The sequence below is a fragment of the Ptychodera flava genome, chromosome 8 (genome assembly GCF_041260155.1).
Source record: "Ptychodera flava strain L36383 chromosome 8, AS_Pfla_20210202, whole genome shotgun sequence".
Lineage (NCBI taxonomy): Eukaryota > Metazoa > Hemichordata > Enteropneusta > Ptychoderidae > Ptychodera > Ptychodera flava.
In genome coordinates this window covers 15645429-15671123 of record NC_091935.1, presented here as the reverse complement: position 1 = coordinate 15671123, position 25695 = coordinate 15645429, and the positions used below count along the sequence as shown (strand labels likewise).

At 39.7% G+C, this 25695-nt stretch overlaps 2 protein-coding genes across 14 annotated transcripts in view; one reads left to right on the top strand and one right to left on the bottom strand.

Moving 5' to 3' along the window:
- LOC139138624 (zinc finger protein 850-like) overlaps window positions 1–25695 on the bottom strand; it is a 46860-nt gene that overhangs the window by 5496 nt on the left and 15669 nt on the right. Inside the window, exon 1 of one of the 5 annotated variants that reach the window (XM_070707080.1) lies at window positions 6500–6673. The exons of 2 other annotated variants lie outside the window; for them this stretch is intronic. The gene's annotated coding sequence lies outside the window, so the exon portion shown is untranslated. Of the gene's footprint in view, window positions 1–4992; window positions 6242–6499; window positions 6674–23347; window positions 24192–25695 lie in introns of those variants that run through there. 2 more of the 5 variants (XM_070707079.1, XR_011553646.1) reach the window with 2 other exon arrangements.
- Window positions 6614–23298, top strand: LOC139138625 (zinc finger protein 862-like). Of its 9 annotated transcripts, none has more exons than XM_070707090.1 (10): window positions 19732–19926; window positions 20240–20583; window positions 20748–20900; window positions 21020–21181; window positions 21417–21601; window positions 21757–22008; window positions 22157–22334; window positions 22455–22601; window positions 22717–22907; window positions 23039–23298. In XM_070707090.1, the coding sequence occupies exons 2-5, from the start codon at window positions 20443–20445 to the stop codon at window positions 21498–21500; spliced, it is 540 nt and encodes a 179-aa protein (XP_070563191.1). In that variant the 5' UTR covers window positions 19732–19926; window positions 20240–20442; the 3' UTR covers window positions 21501–21601; window positions 21757–22008; window positions 22157–22334; window positions 22455–22601; window positions 22717–22907; window positions 23039–23298. The 9 variants fall into 9 exon arrangements, with proteins under 9 accessions (XP_070563185.1, XP_070563191.1, XP_070563190.1 ...); XM_070707086.1 differs by having other exon boundaries at window positions 19734–19926; window positions 20697–20900; window positions 22157–22324; XM_070707087.1 differs by having other exon boundaries at window positions 19734–19926; window positions 20697–20900.

The window sequence follows — 25695 nt, the reverse complement described above, 5'->3', positions numbered from 1 at the left end:
ATTTGTCGAAGAGAGATATTGTATTTATCTACCAGCTTGCGATACCTGTCAAAAAAAGCGTTTGAATGTAAGTTGAATGAAACTTGTTCCAAAACCTGCCTCGAAAGTTGCACTGACTTGTTATAACTGCGGTGAAAATCAAAGAGCTTTTATGGACCCATAATAAACACACACCAGGGGGTACACTTTGCAGTGCACTTCAAATACACAGAATCATATTACATTCCTTATATACTGCCTCTCTGAGTTACATTGTATCACAGCTCAGTCAGAGTCTAATTGTCATTATACTCTTGTTGCCTTTGCATTGTATGAAGTTCTTTGGCAAAGAAATCATCATCCACAGGAAAAGAGATGTACAACGCCAGAAACAGTACGTGAGAAAGTTGTCAAAATGTACGGGGATAGAAAGTCAGGAAATCTTTACCCTACACACAGACACTAATCAGTTCCTACTTTATTGCTTTATCTCAACAATTACAGCGAGAGCCTTCTGTGAAACAACACTATGATCTGCCTGTTGTTTGCTGCAACTCAACTAAAATTACCGACCCTGTAGTAAATTTGAAACAACTTTACAAACCAATTTACACAAGTGTGATAACATTTAGATCAATTTCACTGTCAATTCTTATCTGCATACGACAGCAGTTGGATCTGTGATTAAAGGCACTGTTCGCGATCCCTGGGATCGACTTTGTTCTGGTCTGTAAGAGGATTATGGCGGTGTGAAAGCCTTTTGTTTTCCATTGAAATTGTAATCTGGTGGGTAAATTTTCTGATGAGACAATCTGGTGCCAACGCATGCCTTTAAAAACACTGCAATAAAGATGGGGCTTATTAGCCAAGAATGAGTTCCATGCTGCTAAAAACGTAAAATCAGTCTCGGCTGCTGTGTGGGATTGTTTACAAAGCAGGATCTTTTGAGTTCAAGTGATGGAGACAGACGTGACGGCTCTATTTCTTCAAACTTTATTACTACAGCTACGATTAACTACTGCTACAATAATATAATGTATTAGTGGTTGGATAAGTGACGACCAGATCCAGTGGTGAGCAATGCACTCTGAGTATACGCATACATATACACTATGCCGTGCGTAAACATATACTAAAGTAAAGTGGCTAATTCAGGCTGTGATATAGCCAGTTTTTGGTGGGAAAGTAAGAAGTGTCTTTGACTTTGATTGGTTAGAGATGAGTCACACGTCAGAAAGAATTAAAACTATGTGTAAACACAGGATATTGGAAGGAACTAAAGAGATGACAATCTGTCTTCATTGTCAAGGAATTAAGAAGTAGCTATCTTTGTATAACGTTTTCTCAACATTCTCCCGCCCGACAGAAAAGGTATCAAGTCTTAAATTCGAAAAATCATCGTAAAACTAAAACTCGAGAAAAATGCAAAAATTGAAAGTAATCGAAATACCAAGTAAAATGACTAGATATCATTGGTGAGTATATTTGAGTATATAGGGTACATTACTAAATAGTGTCCAATATATATCTAGTCCGATATATAGAGTTCACATAGTGTTCAGGTCTTGTATCCTACAACGTGCGATGGCTGCTGCTGTACTAGGGTCAGGCAGAATTATGTCCGTGTCAGTGTTTCTGCTTGGTAACAATGAAGAAGTGTCTGCCTTCACTTCAAGGGGATAAAGTTTCACAATAGGACGATTAGTGAGTCCGGTCGTAGTCTTGATTTCCGCAGATCATATCATTCCATCTTTTCTGTCGTTTAATTTCTCCACGATGGCTAATGGCCAATGCATTCGTCGTTCAGTGTCACTGTGAACTAGAACAACATCTCCGACCTTGATTTTGTTGTTGGTAGTTCCGTTTAAATTGTGATGTTCACGCAAAGCAGGTAGATATTCTGAAATCCATCAACGCCAGAATTGTTCTTGTAATTGAGCAATGCGTACGTACCATTTGTTCAAGTTACTGCGATTTCCATAGGTTGGGTCCGAAAGTTCGTCGTCTTCCTATTGTGGGTGTGGCACGCCTGTAAGTGGCCGTCCCTGCGGAAGATGAGACGGTGATAGGGGCATCGTGTCTTCAGAATCCGTGTACAAGTATGTGAGAGGTCGGTCGTTCAACATGGTTTCAATCTCTGTAACAATAGTGTTCAATTTGTTGAATGTAACGAAGGCGCGACCGGGTACTTTCTTTTTAGTCAGTCCGATCATGCGCTCCCAGAAACCTCCGTACCAAGGAGCGCATTTAGGTATGAAGGACCATTGTACGCGTCGATTAGCTAAATAGTGTTTCACATCTGGCGCGTGAAATAATTTCCCTATTTCATCCGCGGCGGATAAATAAGTAGAGGCGTTGTCCGAAATCAAAATCGAGGGTAGCGAGCGTCTTGCTGCGAATCATCGGAAGGCAAGTAGAAATGATCCCGTAGATAGATCAGGTACCAGTTGGAGGTGAACGGCATGAGTCATGGCACAGGTGAACAAACATATGTAGGCTTTTGTTTCCTTACTGTCAGGCGATTTAACAAATTGCGCTCCAGTGAAATCCACTCAAGTAATCGAAGGGAGGGGTGTCGTTTACGCAATACGATTGCAGCGGAGCTTGTATCGGTATTTAATAAGGTTTGCCGCTCGTTTTCCGACAGGTGACGCATTTTCTTAACAATTTTTTCACCGTCTGGCGAATCTTGGCTATCCAGAAGTGTCGTCGAATGTAGGTTACAGTTTTCTGTAATCCAGAGTAAAGCACGCGTGCGTGTGCGTTCAAAATCACGAGATCGGTGAACCGATGAGCTGGCGGTAGTAGAATTGGGAACTTTGTCACAAAGTCCAGGGGAGCATTGTGTAGCCTCCCCCACAACGTAGAATGCCATCTTTATCGGTAAACAGTCCGAGTTGTCTGCTTAGCAACGTCTTCTTCTTGTTATTGCATATTTTCTTTGCTGTGTTGGCGGATTCTTGTCTTTGTACATCTTTAATCCACTCTATTTCAGCGCGATTGAGTTCGTCAGCGGTTATCAGTCCGGTTTTGCGAGTTGCCTTTTGTTTTAGGTTTGAGATAAAACGCAGGACTAATGCGGTTACGCGAAGTAACTTAGTGAGACCGCTATATCTGTTGACGTCTATGATTCGTTGAATTCCTTTTACAGAAGGTTTGCTTCTGTCATTACTATGCTTATTGTAATCCTCACTGCACCGACATCCTCCTCAGTAGATACGTGATATGTCGAGCTGTCAAACACGGGACAGATACTCAGGTATGTTAATGCATGGGCATACGCTTACTTACATGTAAAATCAGTCTGAACATACTGTTTAATCAGACCTGGTCAGAAAATTGTGAAAATTGCCAAAAATATGTTTCGCATTTGATTAAGTTGAAATTTATCATAATATATTACCTAAGTCGGGTCACGTGACCAAAATCTCTTCTTCCCGCCAAAATTGTATATTGCAAATAACTGAACATTCCAACCGCTAAACATCAAAATATTTAAAATATTATTACCAATTAATGTAAAACGGGATAGAAACTTGTGTTAAAACCACTGGCAGATGCAAAATTATTGAATTTTGAATAACATTTCTTCACAAAAATCAAGAAATACAATATTTTTGACGTTTTACATGAATGTTTTGAATGTCAGAAAGAAGTATAGATAGAGTTTCATGAGTGCCATGTATTTTTGAAAGAATATGATAGATGTTGTTTCCAAAAGTGCAGAGAAAATCAAAAAAAATTAACGGGTTACGGTTGGAATATTAAAATTAATAAAGACGTAAATTTTGGCGGGAAAATATCAGATTTGATCACGTGACTCGACTCGTCAAGATTTAGGCAGACATTTTTTTAAAGAATTAAGTAACTTCAATAATTAGGCGAAATATCAATCTAATCTGGTGGTTTTTAAAGATAATTGATCATTTTTTTACTGTTTGGCTTGATGGGTACAAACACCCATGCATTAACTTACTTGAGTAGGCTAATCACCTTGTTTTAGCCAGGGTGGGCCTTGCCACCAGAGATTGGATTTCTCTAACTCATGGGTTGAGATTCCACGTCTCAATAAATCGGCTGGATTGTCCTTGGTTGGACAATATTTGATCGTGTATGGCACATTTCTAACTTCTTAGTGTTATCCAATGTATAACGCATTGATTGTCCGACCACAGCGTACAATCTGTGATATTGACTTTGTCTTTCAAGGCGTCGTGAACGAAGCGTAGTAGTCTAGAACTGACTAATGCTGCCATAAGTTTGAGGCAGGGCAGTGATAATTCCTTGATTGGAGCGACGCGTTTTTGTCCTTTGCGGCTAATTTGCGTATTTCATCAGTGTTCGATGACCACGAGCGAAGGTTAAATCCAGCGGATTTCATTTGAGAGTTTGCGTCAGTGTAGTAATTGTAGCTTCCGTAGTATTGTTAACGCCCAAGATGACATTATCAACATAGATATTATCTTTAAGATCAGCGGCGATTGGAGTGTTATTGACTCCAAGTGCGTTTTGACAACTGCGTTCAATATGAAGGGTGAACAGACCGCGCCAAAGAGAACGGTTTAAAACGATAAACCTTAACGGGCTGAGTGCGATGTCATGCATGCACTTGAAATCTGAGTAGAATTGATGAGAGATCGTTAAAAAGTGGCGGTCCAGTCTGTAAACAGTCATTTAGACTAGGTGAATCTGATTGTCTGCAGCTGCAATCATATACAACACGAATGGGTGTAGTTGTCAAGTCTTTCTGAGCGATGAGGAAGATAATGTCCGTTTGTTTTATCATCATTGTCGACTTCCTCGATAAAGTCGCGAGACTGTTTGTCAATTAAGATGTTGTTATATACTTTCAATAAATCGGGCGTTAATCGACGCACCATAGCGTGTGCGTTTCTCAGTAATATGATAATTGGTCGGCAATGGCGGGTGGTCGACCTTCCATGGTAACTTAGCAAAGTATTTTCCATCTTCAACTCGTAAATGCGTATCACGATATAATTCGAATTCCCTTACCTCAGTCTCCTTGGCGTTTACTTGGTCTCTTATTCCGATATCGTTCCCCGGTTAAAGTGATGTATTCGTTGCTTCGCTTCGATAAAGTTTGTATGTGCGATGTGTGAAAGTGAGCATGCGTGAGTGAGTGCTTCACAAACTCTACAACGTGTGGAGCTGTCTCAGTCAGAAAAATGTAACAACTTAGCCGGCTATTGAACCACTCTTTTTTGAGAGTGGGGATTTAGCCGAGCGGTTCTCTCTGTGGCCTCTCCGCTAGGCGACTGATGCCGTATGTTGTGGGTTCAAACCCGATTGAAAACTAGCCGTATTTCCAAGTCCCAGTAGTTTTGAAGTTTCATTTCCTCTTCAACTGTAGTCGTAGCGATGTGTAGAGTGGTTGCGTCGGCGTTAGGCGCGCGTTTCGCATACTAGTGGGTCCAGACAATAAGTATCCATCGAATTTAGATAGGATGGCGGTCAGGCCTGGTCCCTGTACAATGTCATCTTTGATAAATTCCCAGTAATAATCAGTTCCGATTAATAGCGATATCTCGAATGATTCGGTGTCAGAGGGTGGGTGCGCTAATTTTAAACCCTTTATGTGAGGTAAATTCAATACAGAACATGAAATTTTGTTTTTCACGCTGATTGATTTCTCTGGAACAATTAGCGCGCTCATTGACTTTGGACCGTCGCTTGTCTGAAGTGCGAATGTTACCATTTCAAACGATCTGGCGTTAGCAGTTTTGTCACCGAATCTCTTTAATCCGTATACGTCCGAGGTTTGTGGCTCCATATCTAGCTTCGTTACTAGATCCTGTGAGATGAAGGAAATGTCCGAGCCTTCATCAAACAATACCGTAGCGTTGATTGTATTTGGACCGTAAGTGATTGGAACTTCGGCAGTTTTGTGTAAGCCTGGCTCCATTTTCCGTTTACCCGAGTTACTCTCCATTCTCGCAAAATTTACTCCAATCTCCTAGGCAGGTTGAGTAGACGAGGTAGGCTTGTCGTCGCCTTTATTTCCCGTTGCGTGCGTTTGAGTGTCCGTAACCTGATTGTTGTGACTTGGTCCTGTCGTAGCGTCAGTGTTCCCCTAGGCCCTTCAAGCATCACGTGTCCGTGACGCTTGCCTTGATCGCCATGACACTTGCTACAATGCCGTGATGCTTCAGATCTTTCCCGACACTCTTGATTGACAGCCCCGCTTAACAGCTCAGTGTATTCATTGGCATGCGACATCTGTCAAAACTAGCCTTATCAACATCGTTCTCAGTCCTGAATAGACTTTTTCATGTTGCTTGACGAGTTTACATTAATCAATTAGCACGTACATAGATGTTGAAAAACACCAGCCAAGCGGCACATCGGTGGCTGCGACTTTGATCATGTTGATCTTGATCGAGCGCCGTGTAAATGGTCGTTTACCGTGGCCGTGGGGGGTTACGACGCTGTGAAAATGCCGTAGATAAAAGCTTTTGGTCAAAATTGCGACCCTCAAAAAAGATTTATAAGGCGACTTTACCTGATGATAGTTAGTCTACATGAAATCTCCGTGTAAGAAGCATGTCTCAGCATCATGATATATCAAGTTGGTTTGTCTCTCGCTCGGCATCTCCGTCGAGAGTCACGGAGCGGACCGGCAGTGCGCTGCTCAAACGTAAAGACGTCGACTCCCCATCAAAGCCGATCAGCGACACGAAGAAGAGGAGAACTGGTATCGATACAAACTGGTTTGAAATGTACCCATGGATGAAAAAAACTCCAGACAGTAAAGGTAAGTTTAAATTTACAAAGTTTCTGCAGATTACTAAGTCATTTCGTTCGGCTGGGATTCCTTAGAATTGAGATCGGAAACTTGTCGCCTGTCGCGTTAGTCATAGGCCAAAGTTCAGAACTAGTTTTAGGATGTTGGGGTCACTGTTAGTTAGGGGCCCAAGCCGACCGGCTGGGACCCTATTGTTATTGCTCAAGTTCTACTACTTCCTCTTCTTTAGGGGCCCAAGCCTACCGGCTGGGCCCCTATTGGTTTTGTAGGAGTTCAATATTCTTAGGGGCCCAAGCCTACCGGCTGGGCCCCTATTGGTTTTATAGGAGTTCAATATTTAGGGGCCCAAGCCTACCGGCTGGGCCCCTATTGGTTTCGTAGGAGTTCAATTTCTTCTTCTTCTTCTTCTTCTTCTTCTTCCGCTCTTTTTTTGTCGACCTAGAACTCAAACACCGCTTACCGCAAACTTCTGAAACTTGCAGGGCTAATAGGTACCTATGAGATCTCGTGCACCTGGGTATACAAATTTCGATTGGTCACGTGACCTGGCGGCCATATTGGATTTTCCAAAAATCTAAAATGGCTTCTCCAGATAACCTAGGGGTCTAGTCGATTTGAAATTTTTTGTGTAGCAAGCATGGCCTAAGGTCTTCAAATTTGCTAATAAAATCGCATGCGGTCACGTGACCTTGGCCGCCATATTGGATTTTTGAAAAATACCCATTTAATCTTTAAAAATCTTCTTCTCCAGAACCAAAACACTGATTCGACTAAAATTTGACATGTAACATCTTAAGTGTGATCTCTTTCAAGTTTGCGAAAGGCGTTTTGATCGGTCACGTGGTTTGGCCGCCATATTGGATTTTGCGAAAATCGTGATTTAATCTTAAAAATCTTCTTCCAGAACCAACACACTGATTCAACTGAAATTTGATAAATTGCATCTTTAGTGTGATCTCTTTCAAGTTTGCGAAAGGCGTTTTGATCGGTCACGTGGTTTGGCCGCCATATTGGATTTTGAGAAAATCGTGATTTAATCTTCAAAATCTTCTTCTCCAGAACCAACACACCGATTCGACTAAAATTTCACATGTAACATCTTAAGTGTGATCTCTTTCAAGTTTGCGAAAGGCGTTTTGATCAGTCATGTGGTTTGGCCGCCATATTGGATTTTGCGAAAATCGTGATTTAATCTTTAAAAATCTTCTTCTCCAGAACCAACACACCGATTCTACTGAAATTTGATATGTAACATCTTAAGTGTGATCTCTTTCCAGTTTGCAAAAGGCGTTTTGATCGGTCACGTGGTCTGGCTGCCATATTGGATTTTGCGAAAATCATGATTTAATCTTCAAAACCTTCTTCTCCAGAACCAACACACCGATTCTACTGAAATTTGATATGTAACATCTTAAGTGTGATCTCTTTCCAGTTTGCGAAAGGCGTTTTGATCGGTCATGTGGTTTGGCCGCCATATTGGATTTTTGCGAAAATCATGATTTAATCTTTAAAAATCTTCTTCTCCAGAACCAACCCACCGATTTGACTTAAATTTGACATGTAACATCTTAAGTGTTGTCTTTTTCAAGTTTGCGATAGGCGTTTCGATCGGTCACGTGGTTTGGCCGCCATATTGGATTTTGTGAAAATCGTGATTAAATCCTTAAAAATCTTCTTCTCCAGAATCAACAAACCGATTCGACTGAAATTTGACATGTAACATAAAAAGTGTGATCTCTTTCAAGTTTGCGAAAGGCGTTTTGATCGGTCACGTGGTTTGGCCGCCATATTGGATTTTCCGTAATATATTAAATTCCAAGTGAAACGTACAGTAACTATTAGATGATGTTCAAAATCCTACTTTTGCAAGCTCGAATTTTGCACATAATATCATTAGTGCAAGATTTTTCAACCATGTTAACCGCTTGGGCCCCGCCAACGCTGCTTGCAGCTTTAATCTTCTTCTTCTTCTTCTTCTTCTTCTTCCGCTCTTTTTTTGTCGACCTAGAACTCAATCACCGCTTACCGCAAACTTCTGAAACTTGCAGGGCTAATAGGTACCTATGAGATCTCGTGCACCTGGGTATAGAAATTTCGAATAGTCGCGCGACCTGGCGGCCATATTGGATTTTCCAAAAACCTAAAAATGGCTTCTCCAGAAGACCCAGGGGTCTAGTCGATTTGAAATTTTTTGTATAGCAAGCATGGCCTAAGGTCTTCAGAATTTGCCAATAAAATCGCATGCGGTCACGTGACCTTGGCCGCCATATTGGATTTTTGAAAAATACCCATTTAATCTTTAAAAATCTTCTTCTCCAGAACCAAAACACCGATTCGACTGAAATTTCACATGTAACATCTTAAGTGTGATCTCTTTCAAGTTTGCGAAAGGCGTTTTGATCGGTCACGTGGTTTGGCCGCCATATTGGATTTTGAGAAAATCGTGATTTAATCTTTAAAAATCTTCTTCTCCAGAACCAACACACCGATTCGACTGAAATTTGACATGTAACATCTTAAGTGTGATCTCTTTCAAGTTTGCGAAAGGCGTTTTGATCGGTCACGTGGTCTGGCCGCCATATTGGATTTTTGCGAAAATCGTTATTTAATCTTTAAAAATCTTCTTCTCCAGAACCAACACACCGATACGACTGAAATTTCACATGTAACATCTTAAGTGTTATCTCTTTCAAGTTTGCGAAAGGCGTTTTGATCGGTCACGTGGTTTGGCCGCCATATTGGATTTTGAGAAAATTGTGATTTAATCTTCAAAAATCTTCTTCTCCAGAACCAACACACCGATTCGACTGAAATTTGACATGTAACATCTTAAGTGTGATCTCTTTCAAGTTTGCGAAAGGCGTTTTGATCGGTCACGTGGTCTGGCCGCCATATTGGATTTTTGCGAAAATCGTTATTTAATCTTTAAAAATCTTCTTCTCCAGAACCAACACACTGATACGACTGAAATTTCACATGTTACATCTTAAGTGTGATCTCTTTCAAGTTTGCGAAAGGCTTTTGATCGGTCACGTGGTCTGGCCGCCATATTGGATTTTGCGAAAATCGTGAATATAATCTTTAAAAATCTTCTTCTGCAGAACCAACACACCGATTCGACTGAAATTTGACATGTAACATCTTAAGTGTGATCTCTTTCAAGTTTGCGAAAGGCGTTTTGATCGGTCACGTGGTCTGGCCGCCATATTGGATTTTTGCAAAAATCGTGATTTAATCTTTAAAAATCTTCTTCTCCAGAACCAACACACCGATTCGACTGAAATTTGACATGTAACATCTTAAGTGTGATCGCTTTCAAGTTTGCGAAAGGCGTTTTGATCGGTCATGTGGTTTGGCCGCCATATTGGATTTTAGGAAAATCATGAATTAATATTTAAAATCTTCTTCTCCCGAACAAACATCTCATTGACTGAAATTTTGCATATACCATCTTTAAAGTGATGTGTTTCAAGTTTGTGAAATAGGTTTTGATCGGTCTCATGGTTTGCCGCCATATTGGATTTTCCGTAAATATTTAAATTCCAAGTGAAACGTACAGTAACTATTAGATGATGTTCAAAATCCTACTTTTTAAGCTCGAATTTTGCACATAATATCATTAGTGCAAGATTTTCAACCATTGTTAACCGCTTGGGCCCCGCCAACGCTGCTTGCAGCTTTAATCTTCTTCTTCTTCTTCTTCTTCTTCTTCTTCCGCTCTTTTTTTGTCGACCTAGAACTCAATCAACGCTTACCGCAAACTTCTGAAACTTGCAGGGCTAATAGGTACCTATGAGATCTCGTGCACCTGGGTATAGAAATTTCGAATAGTCGCGCGACCTGGCGGCCATATTGGATTTGCGAAAAATACCGACTTAATTTAAAATCTTCTTCTCCAGAACCATCATACAGATTTAGCTGAAATTTTACTCATGTCATCCTTAGAGTGATCTCTTTCAAGTTTGCGAAAGACGTTTGGATCGGTCACGTGATTTGGCCGCCATCTTGGATTTTATGAAAATCGCAATTTAATCATTAAAAATCTTCTTCTCCAGAACAAACACACCGATTTAACTGAAATTTTACTCATCTCATCCTCAGAGTGATCTCTTTTAAGTTTGCGAAAGACATTTGGATTGGTCACATGATTTGGCCGCCATCTTGGATTTTATGCGCATATCTAATTCTGAGCCAGCCAATAGAGCTAAAGGTCTGATTTTTGGTATATAGGGATAACTTAGCAATGCAATTTTTTTGACAAAATGTCACGTGACCTCGATGACCTTTGACCTTGAATATACGTATATGTCCATAACTCAGTAACCACAAGTGCTACACCCTTCATATTTGGTATGATGGGAGACCTTATGACACCACATCCTGTACCTCATTAATTATGCGCATATCTAATTCTGAGCCAGCCAATAGAGCGAGAGGTCTGATTTTTGGTATATAGGCATAACTTAGCATACAATTTTTTTGACAAAATGTCACGTGACCTCGATAACCTTTGACCTTGAAAATACGTACATGTCCATAACTCAGTAACCACAAGTGCTACACCCTTCATATTTGGTATGATGGGAGACCTTATGACACCATATCCTGTACCTCATTAATTATGCGCATATGTAATTCTGAGCCAGCCAATAGAGCTAAAGGTCTGATTTTTGGTATATAGGGATAACTTAGCAATACAATTTTTTGACAAAATGTCACATGACCTCGATGACCTTTGACCTTGAAAATACGTATATGTCCATAACTCAGTAACCACAAGTGCTACACCCTTCATATTTGGTATGATGGGAGACCTTATGACACCACATCCTGTACCTCATTAATTATGCGCATATCTAATTCTGAGCCAGCCAATAGAGCTAGAGGTCTGATTTTTGGTATATAGGGATAACTTAGCAAGACAATTTTTTTTGACATAATGTCACGTGACCTCGATAACCTTTGACCTTGAATATACGTATAAATCAATAACTCAGTAACCACAAGTGCTACAGCCTTCATATTTGGTATGATTGGAGACCTTATGACACCACATCCTGTACCTCATTAATTATGCGCATATGTAATTCTGAGCCAGCCAATAGAGCTAAAGGTCTGATTTTTGGTATATAGGGATAACTTAGCAATACAGTTTTTTGACAAAATGTCACATGACCTCGATGACCTTTGACCTTGAAAATACGTATATGTCCATAACTCAGTAACCACAAGTGCTACACCCTTCATATTTGGTATGATGGGAGACCTTATGACACCACATCCTGTACCTCATTAATTATGCGCATATCTAATTCTGAGCTAGCCAATAGAGCTAGAGGTCTGATTTTGGTATATAGGGATAACTAAGCTTTACAATTTTTTTGACAAAATGTCACGTGACCTCGATGACCTTTGCCCTTAAATATGAGTATATGTCCATAACTCAGTAACCACAAGTGCTACATCCTTCATATTTCGCCGCCATATTGGATTTTACGTAGAATATGCAATTCCCACTGACACGTACAGTAACTATGAGATGATGTTCAAAATCATACTTTTCCAAGATCGAATTTTGCACATAATATCATTAGTGCAAGATCTTTCAACCATGTTATCCGCTTGGGCCCCGCCAACGCTGCTTGCAGCTTTAATCCTCTTTTTCTTCTTCTTCTGCCGATTCTTTGTCGACCTAGATCTCTTAAACGGCTGAACAAAAACTTCTCAAATTTGCAGGGCTAGTAGGTATCAATTAGTACTCGTGCACCTGACCCTTGAAATTTTGATTGGTCACGTGACCTGGCGGCCATATTGGATTTTCCAAAAACCTAAAAATGGCTTCTCCAGAAGACCTAGGGGTCTAGTCGATTTGAAATTTTTTGTATAGCAAGCAAGACCTAAGGTCTTCGGAATTTGCAGATAAAATGGCATGCGGTCACGTGACCTTGGCCACCATATTGGATTTTCTAAAATACGTCATTTAATCTTTAAAAATCTTCTTCTCCAGAACCGAAACATCGATTAAGCTCAAATTTTACTCATTTCATCCTTACAGTGATCTCTTTTAAGTTTGCAAAAGACATTTGATCAGTCACGTGGTTTGGCCGCCATATTGGATTTTTTGAAATCACAATTTAATCTTTAAAAATCTTCTTCTCCAGAACAAAATCACCAATTGAACTAAAATGTCATAAATGTCATCTACAGTGTGATTTATTTCAAGTTTGCGAAAGGCGTTTTGATTGGTCCACGTGGTTTGGCCGCCATATTGGATTGTGCAAAAAATCGTAATTTAATCTTTACAAATCTTCTTCTCCAGAACCAAACACTGATTAATATGAAATTTTACTCATGTCATGCTTACAGTGATCTCTTTTAAGTTTGCAAAACACATATCGATCGGTCACGTGGTTTGGCCGCCATATTGGATTTTGTGAAATCACAATTTAATCTTTAAAAATCTTCTTCTCCAGAACTAACTCTCCGATTGAACTAAAATTTTACATCTACATCTAAAGTGTGATCTATTTCAAGTTTGCAAAAGGCGTTTGGATCGGTCATGTGGTTTGGCCGCCATATTGAATTTTGCAAAAAATCGTAATTTAATCTTTAAAAATTTTCTTCTCCAGAACCAAAACACTGATTAATATGAATTTTACTCATGTCATGCTTACAGTGATCTCTTTAAGTTTGCAAAACACATATCGATCGGTCACGTGGTTTGGCCGCCATATTGGATTTTGTGAAATCACAATTTAATCTTTAAAATCTTCTTCTCCAGAACTAACACTCCGATTGAACTAAAATTTACATCTATCATCTAAAGTGTGATCTCTTTCAAGTTTGCGAAAGGCGTTTGGATCGGTCATGTGGTTTGGCCGCCATATTGAATTTTGCAAAAAATCGTAATTTAATCTTTAAAAATCTTCTCCAGAACCAAAACACTGATTAATATGAAATTTTACTCATGTCACCTTTTACAGTGATCTCTTTCAAGTTTGCAAAAAGCTCTACATCTATCATCGAAAGTGTGATCTCTTTCAAGTGTGCGAAAGGCATTTGGATCGGTCTCGTAGTTTCGCCGCCATATTGGATTTTGTGAAAAATCGTAATTTAATCTTTAAAAATCTTCTCCTCCAGAACAAATACACCGATTGAACTAAAATTTTACACTTATTTTCCCTAGTGGTAGTCCTTTAAGTTTGCGAAAGGCATTTTGATCAGTCACGTAATTTGGCCGCCATATTGGATTTTGTTTAAATCACAATTTAATCTTAAAAATCTTCTTCTCCAGAAGCAATACACACATTCAACTGAAATTTTACTCATATCTTTCATAGTGCGAGCACTTTCAAGTTTGAGAAAGGCATTTGGATCGGTTAAGTCGCCCAAATGTTCATAAGGCTGCAGTTTAAAACCTCGTCAGTCAGAAGATCGATCAGTGATGTATGTTATATTGTACACTTGAAAGTCAAAGACGGCACGACAGACTGCAATGCCCGCTGTCAAATTCAGCTAGCAGTCACACGAACCCTAATCTCGGCCCCTTGTGTAAGGCAACTTTTGCGACCAGCTTTTGTACGCCAGGTGACGTTGTCGAGTATACTGCGACGGAAGTACTTAGAGGAGTGTGCCACTAGCTTTAAGGGGTGGCCGACCGGTGTGATCGACTGAATAGAGACAAGGTCCTGCCAGGGCACAATTACTGGGGTCTACGCACAGCTGATATGTGAGTGTCAAGGACCATAAATGAAGCTATTCGGGTATTTTTATATGTAGGTGTCTGAATGCACGCTCACTTGTTCATCATGATAAAAAAGACAGATACATGACATTGCAAGGTGTGGTGATTTGTTTATGTTTCTCTATCTGACATGCATGGAGTGGCCCTGATGTGTTGTGTAACTGAGAGCATGTAGCTGATGAAAAATGTAAACAAGACCACATAAAGTCGTAAAAATCGCTGATACATATCCATTGAAACAGCACCTTGTTAAATGAAGTTCTGCAGCTTGATCGAATTTCACTGTAATTGCTTTGTGCAGTTGCATGCCCGGTCTAAGAGATCGCCGAAATTTACCCGATATTTATCAGGGATTTGGGGACTCTGATATCGATACTAGACAATAGTAGAATGACTTGCCCTGTGCTTCGGTACGCCAGATCTGTGAAATCGTCGATATTTAATTGGATGTTTATCGGCAATTTGGGGACTCTGATATCGATAGTACACAATACTAGAATGACTTGCCCTGTGCCTCGGCACGCACGGTCTGTGAAGTCGCCGATATTTACTAGATATTTATTGGTGATTTGGGGACTCAAATATCGATACTAGACGATACTATATTCTGTCAAATCCGGGTTAAATATCCGATATATATCGTGACCTTGCATTTCTGGTCAAACCCGACTTCCAAGGACTGACTCTGACTTCGATACTGAACGATACTAAATTCTGTCGAATCGCGGGTTTATATCCAATATCGGAGAAGTTGGACGCTCTTGCCATAGTTCTAGGTCTAAATAGGTGCGACCTGGCATCTTATGTTTGTTTGCACAACTTATTATAGTGGAAACACTCAGTAAACATCCACTTCCTTCGGCGTCTTTGCCTGCTTTGTTTTGTGCGCGACTTCCGCGCTGTCAGTAACTTTACCAGGGCAGACAATGGCTCGGAAATGCGCGATTTGCGCAATCGCGCAGGCGAGAGAAAACCATGTCCACCATCGTATGCCGGTTCCATCACTGTTACTAATGAATAAAAAATAATCCTTATATCATATTTTGTCATTTAATTGTCTACTCTTTGAACAAAACAATTTGTCACTTTGTCGTACGTCGGCCGATGACTGACGGCAGACTTCTTTGGCATGCAACCAACATAGTGAGTTGATAGCGTTGGAATTTGACAAAAGCTTAAATGAGCATGCGCCAAAAAGTTTCAAGATCCCCCCGTTTTATAGTCCGGTCATTGTACGCTTTCGGTAGTTTCGAGACATCCAAACAATGCAAATGCATTACAAATGCACGGTACGATGCGCCTAGAGTTGATTGAAGTCGGTGAAATGTTAAAAATTAAAATAATTTTTAAAATCGTAGTTTCTTTGGTGTCTCTCCTATATCCATACGAACCTATTTGGAATTAGGCAGCGCAGGCCAGGTTTCCTAGCAATAGAATGCGTTATCTGAGTCTGTGCAGTAGTGAGTGAGTTTCAGTCAGGGAATCGATATATATCGGACTTTTCACCACCTTATATGTACATGTTTTCATAAAACCGACTTCATGGACTGACTGTAACTTCGATACTAAACGATACTAGATTTTGTCAAATCGCGGGTAAATATCCGATATATATCGGAAATTTCACCGCCTTACTGTTCTGGTAAAACCCGACTTAATTCCAGCATGCTATTTTTTACATCCATGATTCCAGGGACTGACTCTAACCTAGATACTAGGCGATACTGAATTCTGTCAAATTACGGGTAAATATCCGATATACATCGGATATTTCACCACCTTATAGATCTAGCCGAGCCAATCTAACTTCGATATTGTATAATCTAGTAGCCGTAAATATTGGATATCATATAAAAAGTGCAATGTCGCGGTGTCCTCGGGATTCCGGGATAAACTCCTTTGTGTAGCGCTCACCCCGCCCGCTATCGCGTTCACCACACTCAGGTGTCTCACATCGCCTTCACCCCACTAAAGCATTCACAAATCACAGTTTACGATGCGGCTAGAAGGCAGCTACAATTACCAACTACAAATTGTTTATTGATTGTTGTCAGTTGGGAAGGAAACTAGGTTTAAAATGGCTGCTCACTCACAGCCTGTCGGTAAAATGGCTAATCAAATCTGGACGCTCTTATAATAGTTCTAGGTCTAAATAGGTGTGACCATTTCAGTTGTTAGTGTAGCTGTTCAGAACGTTTCTTTGCACAACTTATTACAGTGGGAACACTCAGTAAACATGCACTTCGTGAGTTTATTAGTGTAAAAGTAGCCCTGCGTTCAGGTTTGTGTTCCCGGCGTTATAACGGCCTCCACCACAGCCCTGCAACGGTCTGTGGAGATAACTTGGGTCTCTTCGGCGAGATTCACAATGGCGATCTCCATGGGTAAATTTAAATAACTTGTCGAGTACGTTATGTTTCAGAATGCGAGCGGTTTTGGACGTTAGAAGAAGTTAATCGCAACTTTTCTGCGGTAGGTTAGGAGGTAAAAGCAGATAGGGAAAGGATATTGCCTCTATTTTTACATCCATGCCCCAATAGAGAGAATTTCGGCCAAAAAGACCGTATTTCGTTGCGGTCTGAATCTTGACCGGACCGCAGAGACCCCAGTTATTACTTTCATACGATCAACCTCCGTATCAGTACAACGGTGGTCGATCATTCTGATGTGATCGTTGGCCCATCAAACGGGTTTATATAAGTTACTGAACCTTTTCAGAGGGGCTGTTCAAGTTACGGATAAGTTTGGAAATCCGTGTTTGGCTGTAGGTGACTGTGTGATTATGGATAATCGCGGTTTCCACCACGCGTGATATATTGAACAAAATCTCCAACTACTATTGCGGAAAAAAGTCTACCGTGAATTTGGAAAGTTAGGTAACGGCAAAAGCATACGACTTATTTTACAAAGTAGAGCGAGTAAGGCACTCCTGAACGGCGAAAATGTTGGTGGTGTATTGCTGGCAACAAGACAATATCTTTACAGACGTTAGGAACTTGTGTTGATTGGCTTCCGTAGAGATGAATTCGCGAGATTTTTCAGTGTATTGTGACGTGATATCGGAAACAGATTTTCAGAGAAGGCGCTCGCTCGTCTGCCGAGTCAACGTACTTCCGCAGGCTGTGTTCTGCATTCATATCGTGCAAATGCGCAATTCTTGTCGCGATATTTGAGCATTAAACTTGATCGTCAGTGAAACAAAAAGATGGTTCTCAATATCAAAACATTATGTATTTTATATTTTAGGGTTCTGTTTAAGTAATAGACATGAATATTTGGATTTATGATCCATGATTTCCGCGATCCGTGGCATGATTCAAGCTGGCCGTGAATACGCACTGATTTTTTTTTGTGATGACCCCTGACCCAAGTGTCATCGATACGTTGTGCGCGCTGTCCGAGCATCGCTTGCTAAAATTCATGGAGCTACCAAAGCTCCATGCTAAATTCAAGCGTAAAGCAAATGTATCGAAAGTCTAACATGCACAAATATCTCAAGTCTATGAGTATTTTACTTTTGAACTGGTATGAAAATGGATATCTAATTCGTTTGAAAAACTGGTGTGCTGAAGCAGGTTTCGTGCTGTTAAAGCGCGACATGTACAGTACAGCACTGATAGCGATTGCAGGTTTGTTACCAAGGCTGCGTTCACAAAAAAAAAAAAAAAAAAAAAACAAAAAAAAACGGTTAGGGGGCTGGAGAAATTCAGGAACGGTGATTTGAAAATGTTTAGGGTAGTAGAGAGGGAACTTGAAATATTGCCCCACCTGTAGGGGGCACTTGAAAATGTTTTGGTTTCCTTTTATGTTTTACATTTTCCGATTCCAAGTTTTTGTAGGTAATTTAATGAACAATGAATACCATTTTTATGTCATTCAAATGTTGTAATGTTAGTAATAATTTAACAGAATCTACAACCATTTTGTCACATTCCATGACTTTTATCTCGAAAAAAATCTAAATATTTGTGATTTGTCGTAAAAAAATCAGACTTGAGCCTAGAAACAGGCCACAAGCTCCAACCGTTGATGATTTTTGCAATATTTCTATCCAATATATCAACTACAGTTTCTTGCTGTCTCCCTACAGCATGCTCAAACACACAATGTTCAGTTTCTCGACAAAGCCAGTATATATAAATATGTATTAGGTGATAGTTTAATTAGAGTCCAGACTGACAGTCAGTTGTCAGCATTGATGCATGGTACACATACACTGGCTGTGCTAGCAAGCTGAATACTGGACAGTTCAACATACTGTAGAGAGTAGAACACGAACGCAGTTGTATAAACTGAACATAAATATTGTCAAAATTATCAAAGATAATACCGCTACTGCCTATGGGCAACTGTCACTACCACATACTGCCCTGTTACTGGTACAGTAGTGTCACTGTTACTGCATACGAGAGCAGTGACAGAGAGAGCTCTGACTCTGATGTACATGGTAGTTGAAGAATAGTGTGTGTCAAATGACGCACATGACAGTGAAACATTATACCTAAACAAGATCAGGCCAGAAAGCAATACAAGGAAGAACACATGGAAAATTTTTGAATTCTGGCATATGAGAATAATCAAATATTACAAACAAAAGATGGGGTCACCATGCTTGATTTTCTAAATTTTCACATTCTTGTCATAACTTTGAACAGTAAGGATGAAATGAAAAAATATATGACTAAATGGAATTACAACCAAATTTACAATTATTGCACTCAAAATTTCAGAGATGAATACATTAATTTGATGGAATATTTCAGCCTTCAGTATTGTCAATATTGAGTAGCATCTAATTCATATATGTCTTGTACTTTTGAAAGACATTTTCGGTAGCTCACCGTGCTCAGTTTCAGACTCCACATTTGATTTTGCGGAAATCGCAATTTATCTCTAAAATCTTATTCTCAGAACCACAACACTGATGGCAATGAAATTCCACTTTTGTCATTCTTAGTGAGAGCTCTTTCAAGTTTGTGAAAGGCAATTTGATCGGTCACGTGGTTTTGCTGCCATATTGTATTTTGCATAAAACATACGATTACGATTGAAACAGACAGTAAATATGAGATGATGTTCAAAATTCTTCTTTACAAGGACTTGACTGTTTTAAGCTGAAATTTTGCAAATAATAAAATCTCTGCACGAACTGAAAACCATGTTAATCGCTTGGGCCCCGCCAACGCTGCTTGCAGCTTTAATTTACAAGTATTTTTGCTAACCGTGCATTTGTTCTTTTGCATTCTTATCATCTTTTTTTTATTTTGTGCAAATTTTGTAAAAATATGAGTTTGAATTAAATTTTTTGTCAAGAAATGATGTCCACAGTACCGTGTGACGTAAACAGGTCAGGCGATTTCCAAGATGGCGGTCGATGTGTGGGTTTTGAGCGTTTCGCGCTGTTTTCAAGTTCAGGTCTCGTTCCAGGTTCGCTAGGGAGGCAAGTAACTAAAACGACAGGAGTTTCATAAATTTTGGTGACGATCATTCGTATATACCGTATACGTCTTAATTTTCTGTCATGGTAAACCGCAATGTGTTTATGTACCATCAAACTCGCAGCTATGGGGTACACAGCCCGTGATTGTCTAGCTTCGTTCATCTGTATAATTTCGTAAACGAGCGATGCAATGTGTTTTCTCGCCAATGTTTTGCCATGCAACGAGAGTACGAGTTGAATTTTTACTGTCCTCGTGATACGTTTATTATCTAAAGTATGATTTTTCATTCTTTATTTTTTAACTACTTAATAGGTATGCTGTGCACAGTTTGTGCACGATTCAATATGAATGCACAAAGCGGTTCATCGGTCTGGAGTACCGTGCCATGCACCACCATTAGAAAGGCTAGTCTCAATAAGCACCAGAAGTCAGAAATGCACAAGACAGCACTTGGATTGTAGACCAGTGCCATAGAAAACACACCAGTCGACCCAGTACCCAACAAGCAACTTAGTATGCAGAGGATGGCTTTGGAAGGAGCGCTCAAGTGTGTTTATTGGTTTGCAAAGACTGAAGTTGCACACACTACCAATTACAAGTCATTGCTGGACTTTGTGAAGGGGATGGACTGCTCTTATCTGGAACATCTGAACCAGGTCAGTTTGTTAAAATTAATTTTCATTAATTTTTACCAGTGTAGTTATTGAATTTAAAGGTAGTGCGGTAGTAATTCATTTTAACAGTTGTGTTTCAATTTTTGTCATTTCAGGGAGGAAACGCACACTACACTTCTGAGAGAATACTCCAGGAATTTCTCCAGTCTATTTCAGCTACTATAAGTGAAACTGTATTTGACGACATCAAGAGCAGTCCTGCATTCAGCATCATGATGGATGAGACAACCGACGTATCAGTGATGAAGCAACTCATTACGTATGCCAGGTACATTAAGATATCTGGTAACCAAGCTGAGGTATGCACATTTTAAATCATTAATTTTGAGTCCTCATGTTATATTTTAATAAGTTCAACTGGGTGTTTAAATGTAATATAAAGGTGTTTAGTATTTTTTTCTTTTATTATCTTTTATAGGTAAAGACATTGTTTGTTAACATTGATGATCTGGTAGATGGAAAGGCCGAAACGATTGTGAAAAGCACAGAGAAGATGTTTGAAGACCTTGATTGGAGCTTTCAACAGTGTTCAGCATTTGGCTCAGATGGGGCAGCAGTTATGGTCGGATCAAAATCAGGGGTAAGTTTTTGATCCTCTTACCATTTGTGTTTATCAGTGTACTCATTCCAAACATTTCTCAAACAGATACAGTATTAAGTAAAGGGTATATTTATATTCATAACATGGGACTGGAGAAGAATTTAAGTTGCAAATTAATTCATCATGCAATATACCAATGAAGTCATGTTTACAAGACTGCTGTGCAGATTGGGATTATATTTATAGGATATTTGTTTGATTTCATCTTTTTTAGGTTGGTCAACGATTGCGTCGGAACAACAGCCATCTCATCAATATCCACTGTATCGCTCATCGCTTGCTGCAGCACAATCCATGAACAACATCCCGTATTTAAGCAGATTCAGCAGTATTCTACAATAGCTTTATAATTTCTACCAGTACTCATCAGTTCGGATGGCAGGACTTGGTGAAATCCAGGTACCTTTATCATGAATGAAAGCATGGATGGCTTCTTTATATCTCTCTAAATGATAGTTGAATTTAACAATTACAGTAAACAAGTTTTAAAGTATGATTGGTTGGTTTGCAGTTAATTTTCAGTTTTACATAATTTTTTTTCCTTTTTCTCTCAGAAAATTTTAGGAGATCCAGAAGTGAGGCTGAAGGAAGCGAAAGCCATCCGATGATTGTCTCATCACAGGGCGGTTGAAGCTGTCAGAAGGTCATACTCATCACTTGTCAGCTTGGGACGGGAAGCCTCAGAGCAACATGACGCCACTGCTGCTGGTCTGCTGTCATTCATCACCAGTTACAAGTTCCTTGCATCACTGTACATGTTATCTGACATCTTCCCCTACCTGACCAGATTGTCACTGATATTTCAGGTAAGATGCACTTGTAAACACTTTTTCTCTGTGCTCACAAACAGAAATAAACTGGAATTAAAACCTTGTTCATTTTTAGTTGTTTTGATTCTTTTTTTCAGACAGAGAGCATTAACACTTTTTTATGATTCTTCTTTTATAATTTCAGAGAAAGCACATAGACTTGTCTCTCCTGGATTCTGTGTTGACAAGCACTGTTATTGCAGTGAGGCAACTGAAGACAACTGATGGCCAGCACATGCAGAGTCTTAGGGCAGCTGTGGAGGAGGAAAATATAACCATTCCAAGTGGAGGAGAAGATAGCTTCAGAAACAAGGTATGCATATGTACAGGCTTAATTGCAGACACCAGTGATTTCTTTGTCAAGCTCCTTCCTTGCTTTCTTGTCAAGTACATACTTTCTTACATATATCATTTTATAGATATGTATACTTTTTTCATTTCAGATATACAACAAATACATAGACAACATCTGCACAAACCTGGAAGAAAGATTCCCGAATATTGCTGTAGTATCATCCTTCAGTGTGTTTGATCTGAGTGGTATTGATGCAGAATATATCTACAATGGATCACACAGAGCACAACTTGAGGTAAATATTACCAAAACTTATCTACGCCTTCTTCATAGTTTATTAGTTGTCTCATTTGTTAAAATTCTGCATTTTGAGAGCAATGTTACACCAAAAGTTATTTTATTTTTTTTAGGAATTGTCTTCTCATTATGAAATGGATGCTGGCCAAGTTCTTTCAGAGTGGGACCTCATCAAAATCCCAATGATGACAACTTACGAAGTATGAAGCTATGCTGAAGACCATCATCACCAAGTTCCATGACCTCACACCAAACCTTTACAAGTTAGCATGTGTTGCCATCACTCTACCACTGTCCACTGTTGGTAAGCATAGTTTTTTAATTTATAATAAAAGGGAAAAAATTACTTGTGTCTAACAAGTATCCAGAAGATGGTCAGAAGTTTAGAAGACCATACGCTCAGTATGTACATTCAATATTTTTTTTATTTTCTAGACCGTGAACGTGGGTTTTCTGCTGTTGGCAGAATACAAACAACTCTGCGAAACAGACTGGCTGAAAGGAACCCGAAGCAGCTGCTGTTCATCAGTTCATCAGTGTGGAAGGGGATGATATCATGAAGTTTGATGTGTCCAAGGCTGCTGATACCTGGGCCAACATGAAGAACAGGAAGTTGGACTGCTGAAGATTGTTTATTCCCCTGATGTGTATTTTCATGTAGCAGTTGAATAAATAAAAGGCATAAATGACTACAATTTGCAGTGCCAGTTTTATGTGTGTGGAATGTATGTGTATGTATTTTAACCCTTTGAGTGCTGCAATTTTTCCCACCAAAACGTAGGTGCAACATTTTAACCAATTTTCATGAATTTTTCTCTAATTTTTTTCATAATTGTGAACCAAATGGACATCACATGTCAATGATTACAGTTTCTTATCAATATTTTGGCAAAATTCTGAGGAAAAAATGACGGGGTTATATTTTTAAAAGGCAGCAAAAATTGACTCTGTTGCTCAAAGGGTCAATCTATTTAACTATATGCAAATCAATTATGCAAATTATATGCAAATTTCCGACATGCTTGCCCTGGATCCTAGGGAGAACACTGAGCGTGACTCGATTCCGTGGTACTCAACGAGGTGTGATGCTTTCTTCCGCAGCGGAAGCATTTTCCTTTCGATCTCCGACTTTGTGTTTCCCGAGGCAGTTGAAACCCAATTTATCCCGTTTAACAATTTCGTGGCATTTGCTTCGATCGGTTACTTCTGTACAGTCGTTGTGGAAGTGTGGTCCCTTGCAGTACGCGCAAGTTTTCGGCTTCGAGGCTTGGCGGCCTTTTGCGTTCGTCTCAGCGTTCGCGAAGAAGGTCGCGGTAGCTATAGGCGTTTCCGTAGATTCGGTTTCTTCTTCCACGTAAAGTATATGTTTCAATAGTGCGTCACGACGTTCGTCGATTTCCCAACCTTTGTCTCCGTAATGTTTGTTGAATACAGCGATTATCTTTTTCAGTAGTTTTTATATCCAGATCGCCCTTTCTAACATAACAGCGTATTTGTCAAACAAAAGAGCATCGTGCGATATCAAGCTTCTAAAGTCGACGTTCTGAGAGGATTGGAACAAGAGAAAATTGTGAAATATATAAAACTCCTGAAGAGAAAAAAAAAAATTATTTTGTCAACAGAAAATGATCATTGTAGATTGTACATAGCTGACTGGTGGTTAGAAATAACATTAATTACAGAGTGCTCTTTTGTTAGCAAGGCTGGTTTTCGCCCGAGTGCTCATGGGTTGAATGAGATTAACAATGGCGGCAGATACGAACGCTTCTCTCGCATAGAGAGTGAAAGAGTGGGGTGTGGGATTGCTGGATAGCTGAATAGCCCCCTAAATAGCTAGGTAGCTAATAGCTACGTTAGCCATAAGAATAGCTTACATTTAGCTGTTTGCGGCTATTTAAGCTATTATCAATTTCCACAGGACACTTTTAGCTGCTAATAAACGTAGTAGGTAGCTATTCGGCTAAAAATAAATGATTATTGTAGGGCTGGTTATAGAGCTATTAAAGCTATTAGCCGTTTTCAGCCGCTAATAGCCACTCTTAGCTTACTATTAGCTGGCTACCAGCTACAAACTCCTGATGCCGAAATGGGCTGGCTATTGAGCTATTCAAGCTATTAGCTGTTTTTAGCCGCTATTAGCTGTTATTAGCCAGCTATTAGCTGGCTACGAGCTAAAAACTCCCGCAGTGGGAATGGGCTGGCTATTGAGCTATTCAAGCCATTAGCTGTTTTTAGCTGCTAATAGCCACTCTTAGCCAGCTATTAGCTGGCTACCAGCTAACAACTCCTGAGGTCAGAATGGGCTGGCTCCCAAGGTCGGAATGGGCTGGCTATTGAGCTATTCAAGCTATGAGCCGTTTTTAGCCGCTATTAGATGTTATTAGCCAGCTATTAGCTGGCTACCAGCTTAGCAGAAGACACGTCTGAAAAAGCCTTACAACTACTTATTACAAATGAAGTTATGCGCGCGACTTTCACTTAGGTGTACAAAGAATTAGACATCTCATAATTATACTGAACAAATATTGTAGAACCAAGAACGTAGTATTGAGTTCTTTATGGAAGATATTTTTTTCATGCAGGTGTAAGATTCTACTAACCACAGCACATGGCATTTTTTCTGCATTGGCATGAAAAATTTTGTTGTAAAACGAAATGATCGGGGAATCTTGCGATTTGTAAAACCAAGAAAATCTATTAAGTCACATGGCTAGCTAAGCAGTAGCGTAGTTATGGTCAGTCTCTGTTTGAAAAGGTTTCATGTGATTGATTGTACCGACATTTACGACATTTACACAGAGGCTAATCAAATACCCGTGACGGGTTTTGCATTGTCTTTTGTTCAAAGACTTATAAAATATGCATGTCAGTTTGCAGCTGAACACAAAAATTGTTTGTAGAAGACTTCCCACAACTGACAAGTACTTACATAGGAAGATACACAAGCGTTTGGAAGCTGTTGTTTTGGCCTCTGTATTTTAGAAATACCTAATTGCATTGTGCATTTCTTGTCGAGCGGGGCTCTACGGAGGAAATGGTGAACGTGGTAATTATTTTGTTCATTGTCTTTAAGTTATAAGCGAAGGGTAGAA

Excerpts from the sequence above, each read along its gene's own strand:
- LOC139138625 (XM_070707084.1), top strand. The coding sequence starts at position 20,443 with ATGCAGAGGATGGCTTTGGAAGGAGCGCTCAAGTGTGTTTATTGGTTT. Across the intron at positions 20,584-20,696 it reads ATCTGGAACATCTGAACCAG|GGAGGAAACGCACACTACAC; the intron begins GTCAGTTTGTTA and ends TTGTCATTTCAG. Across the intron at positions 21,182-21,416 it reads TGGTCGGATCAAAATCAGGG|GTTGGTCAACGATTGCGTCG; the intron begins GTAAGTTTTTGA and ends CATCTTTTTTAG.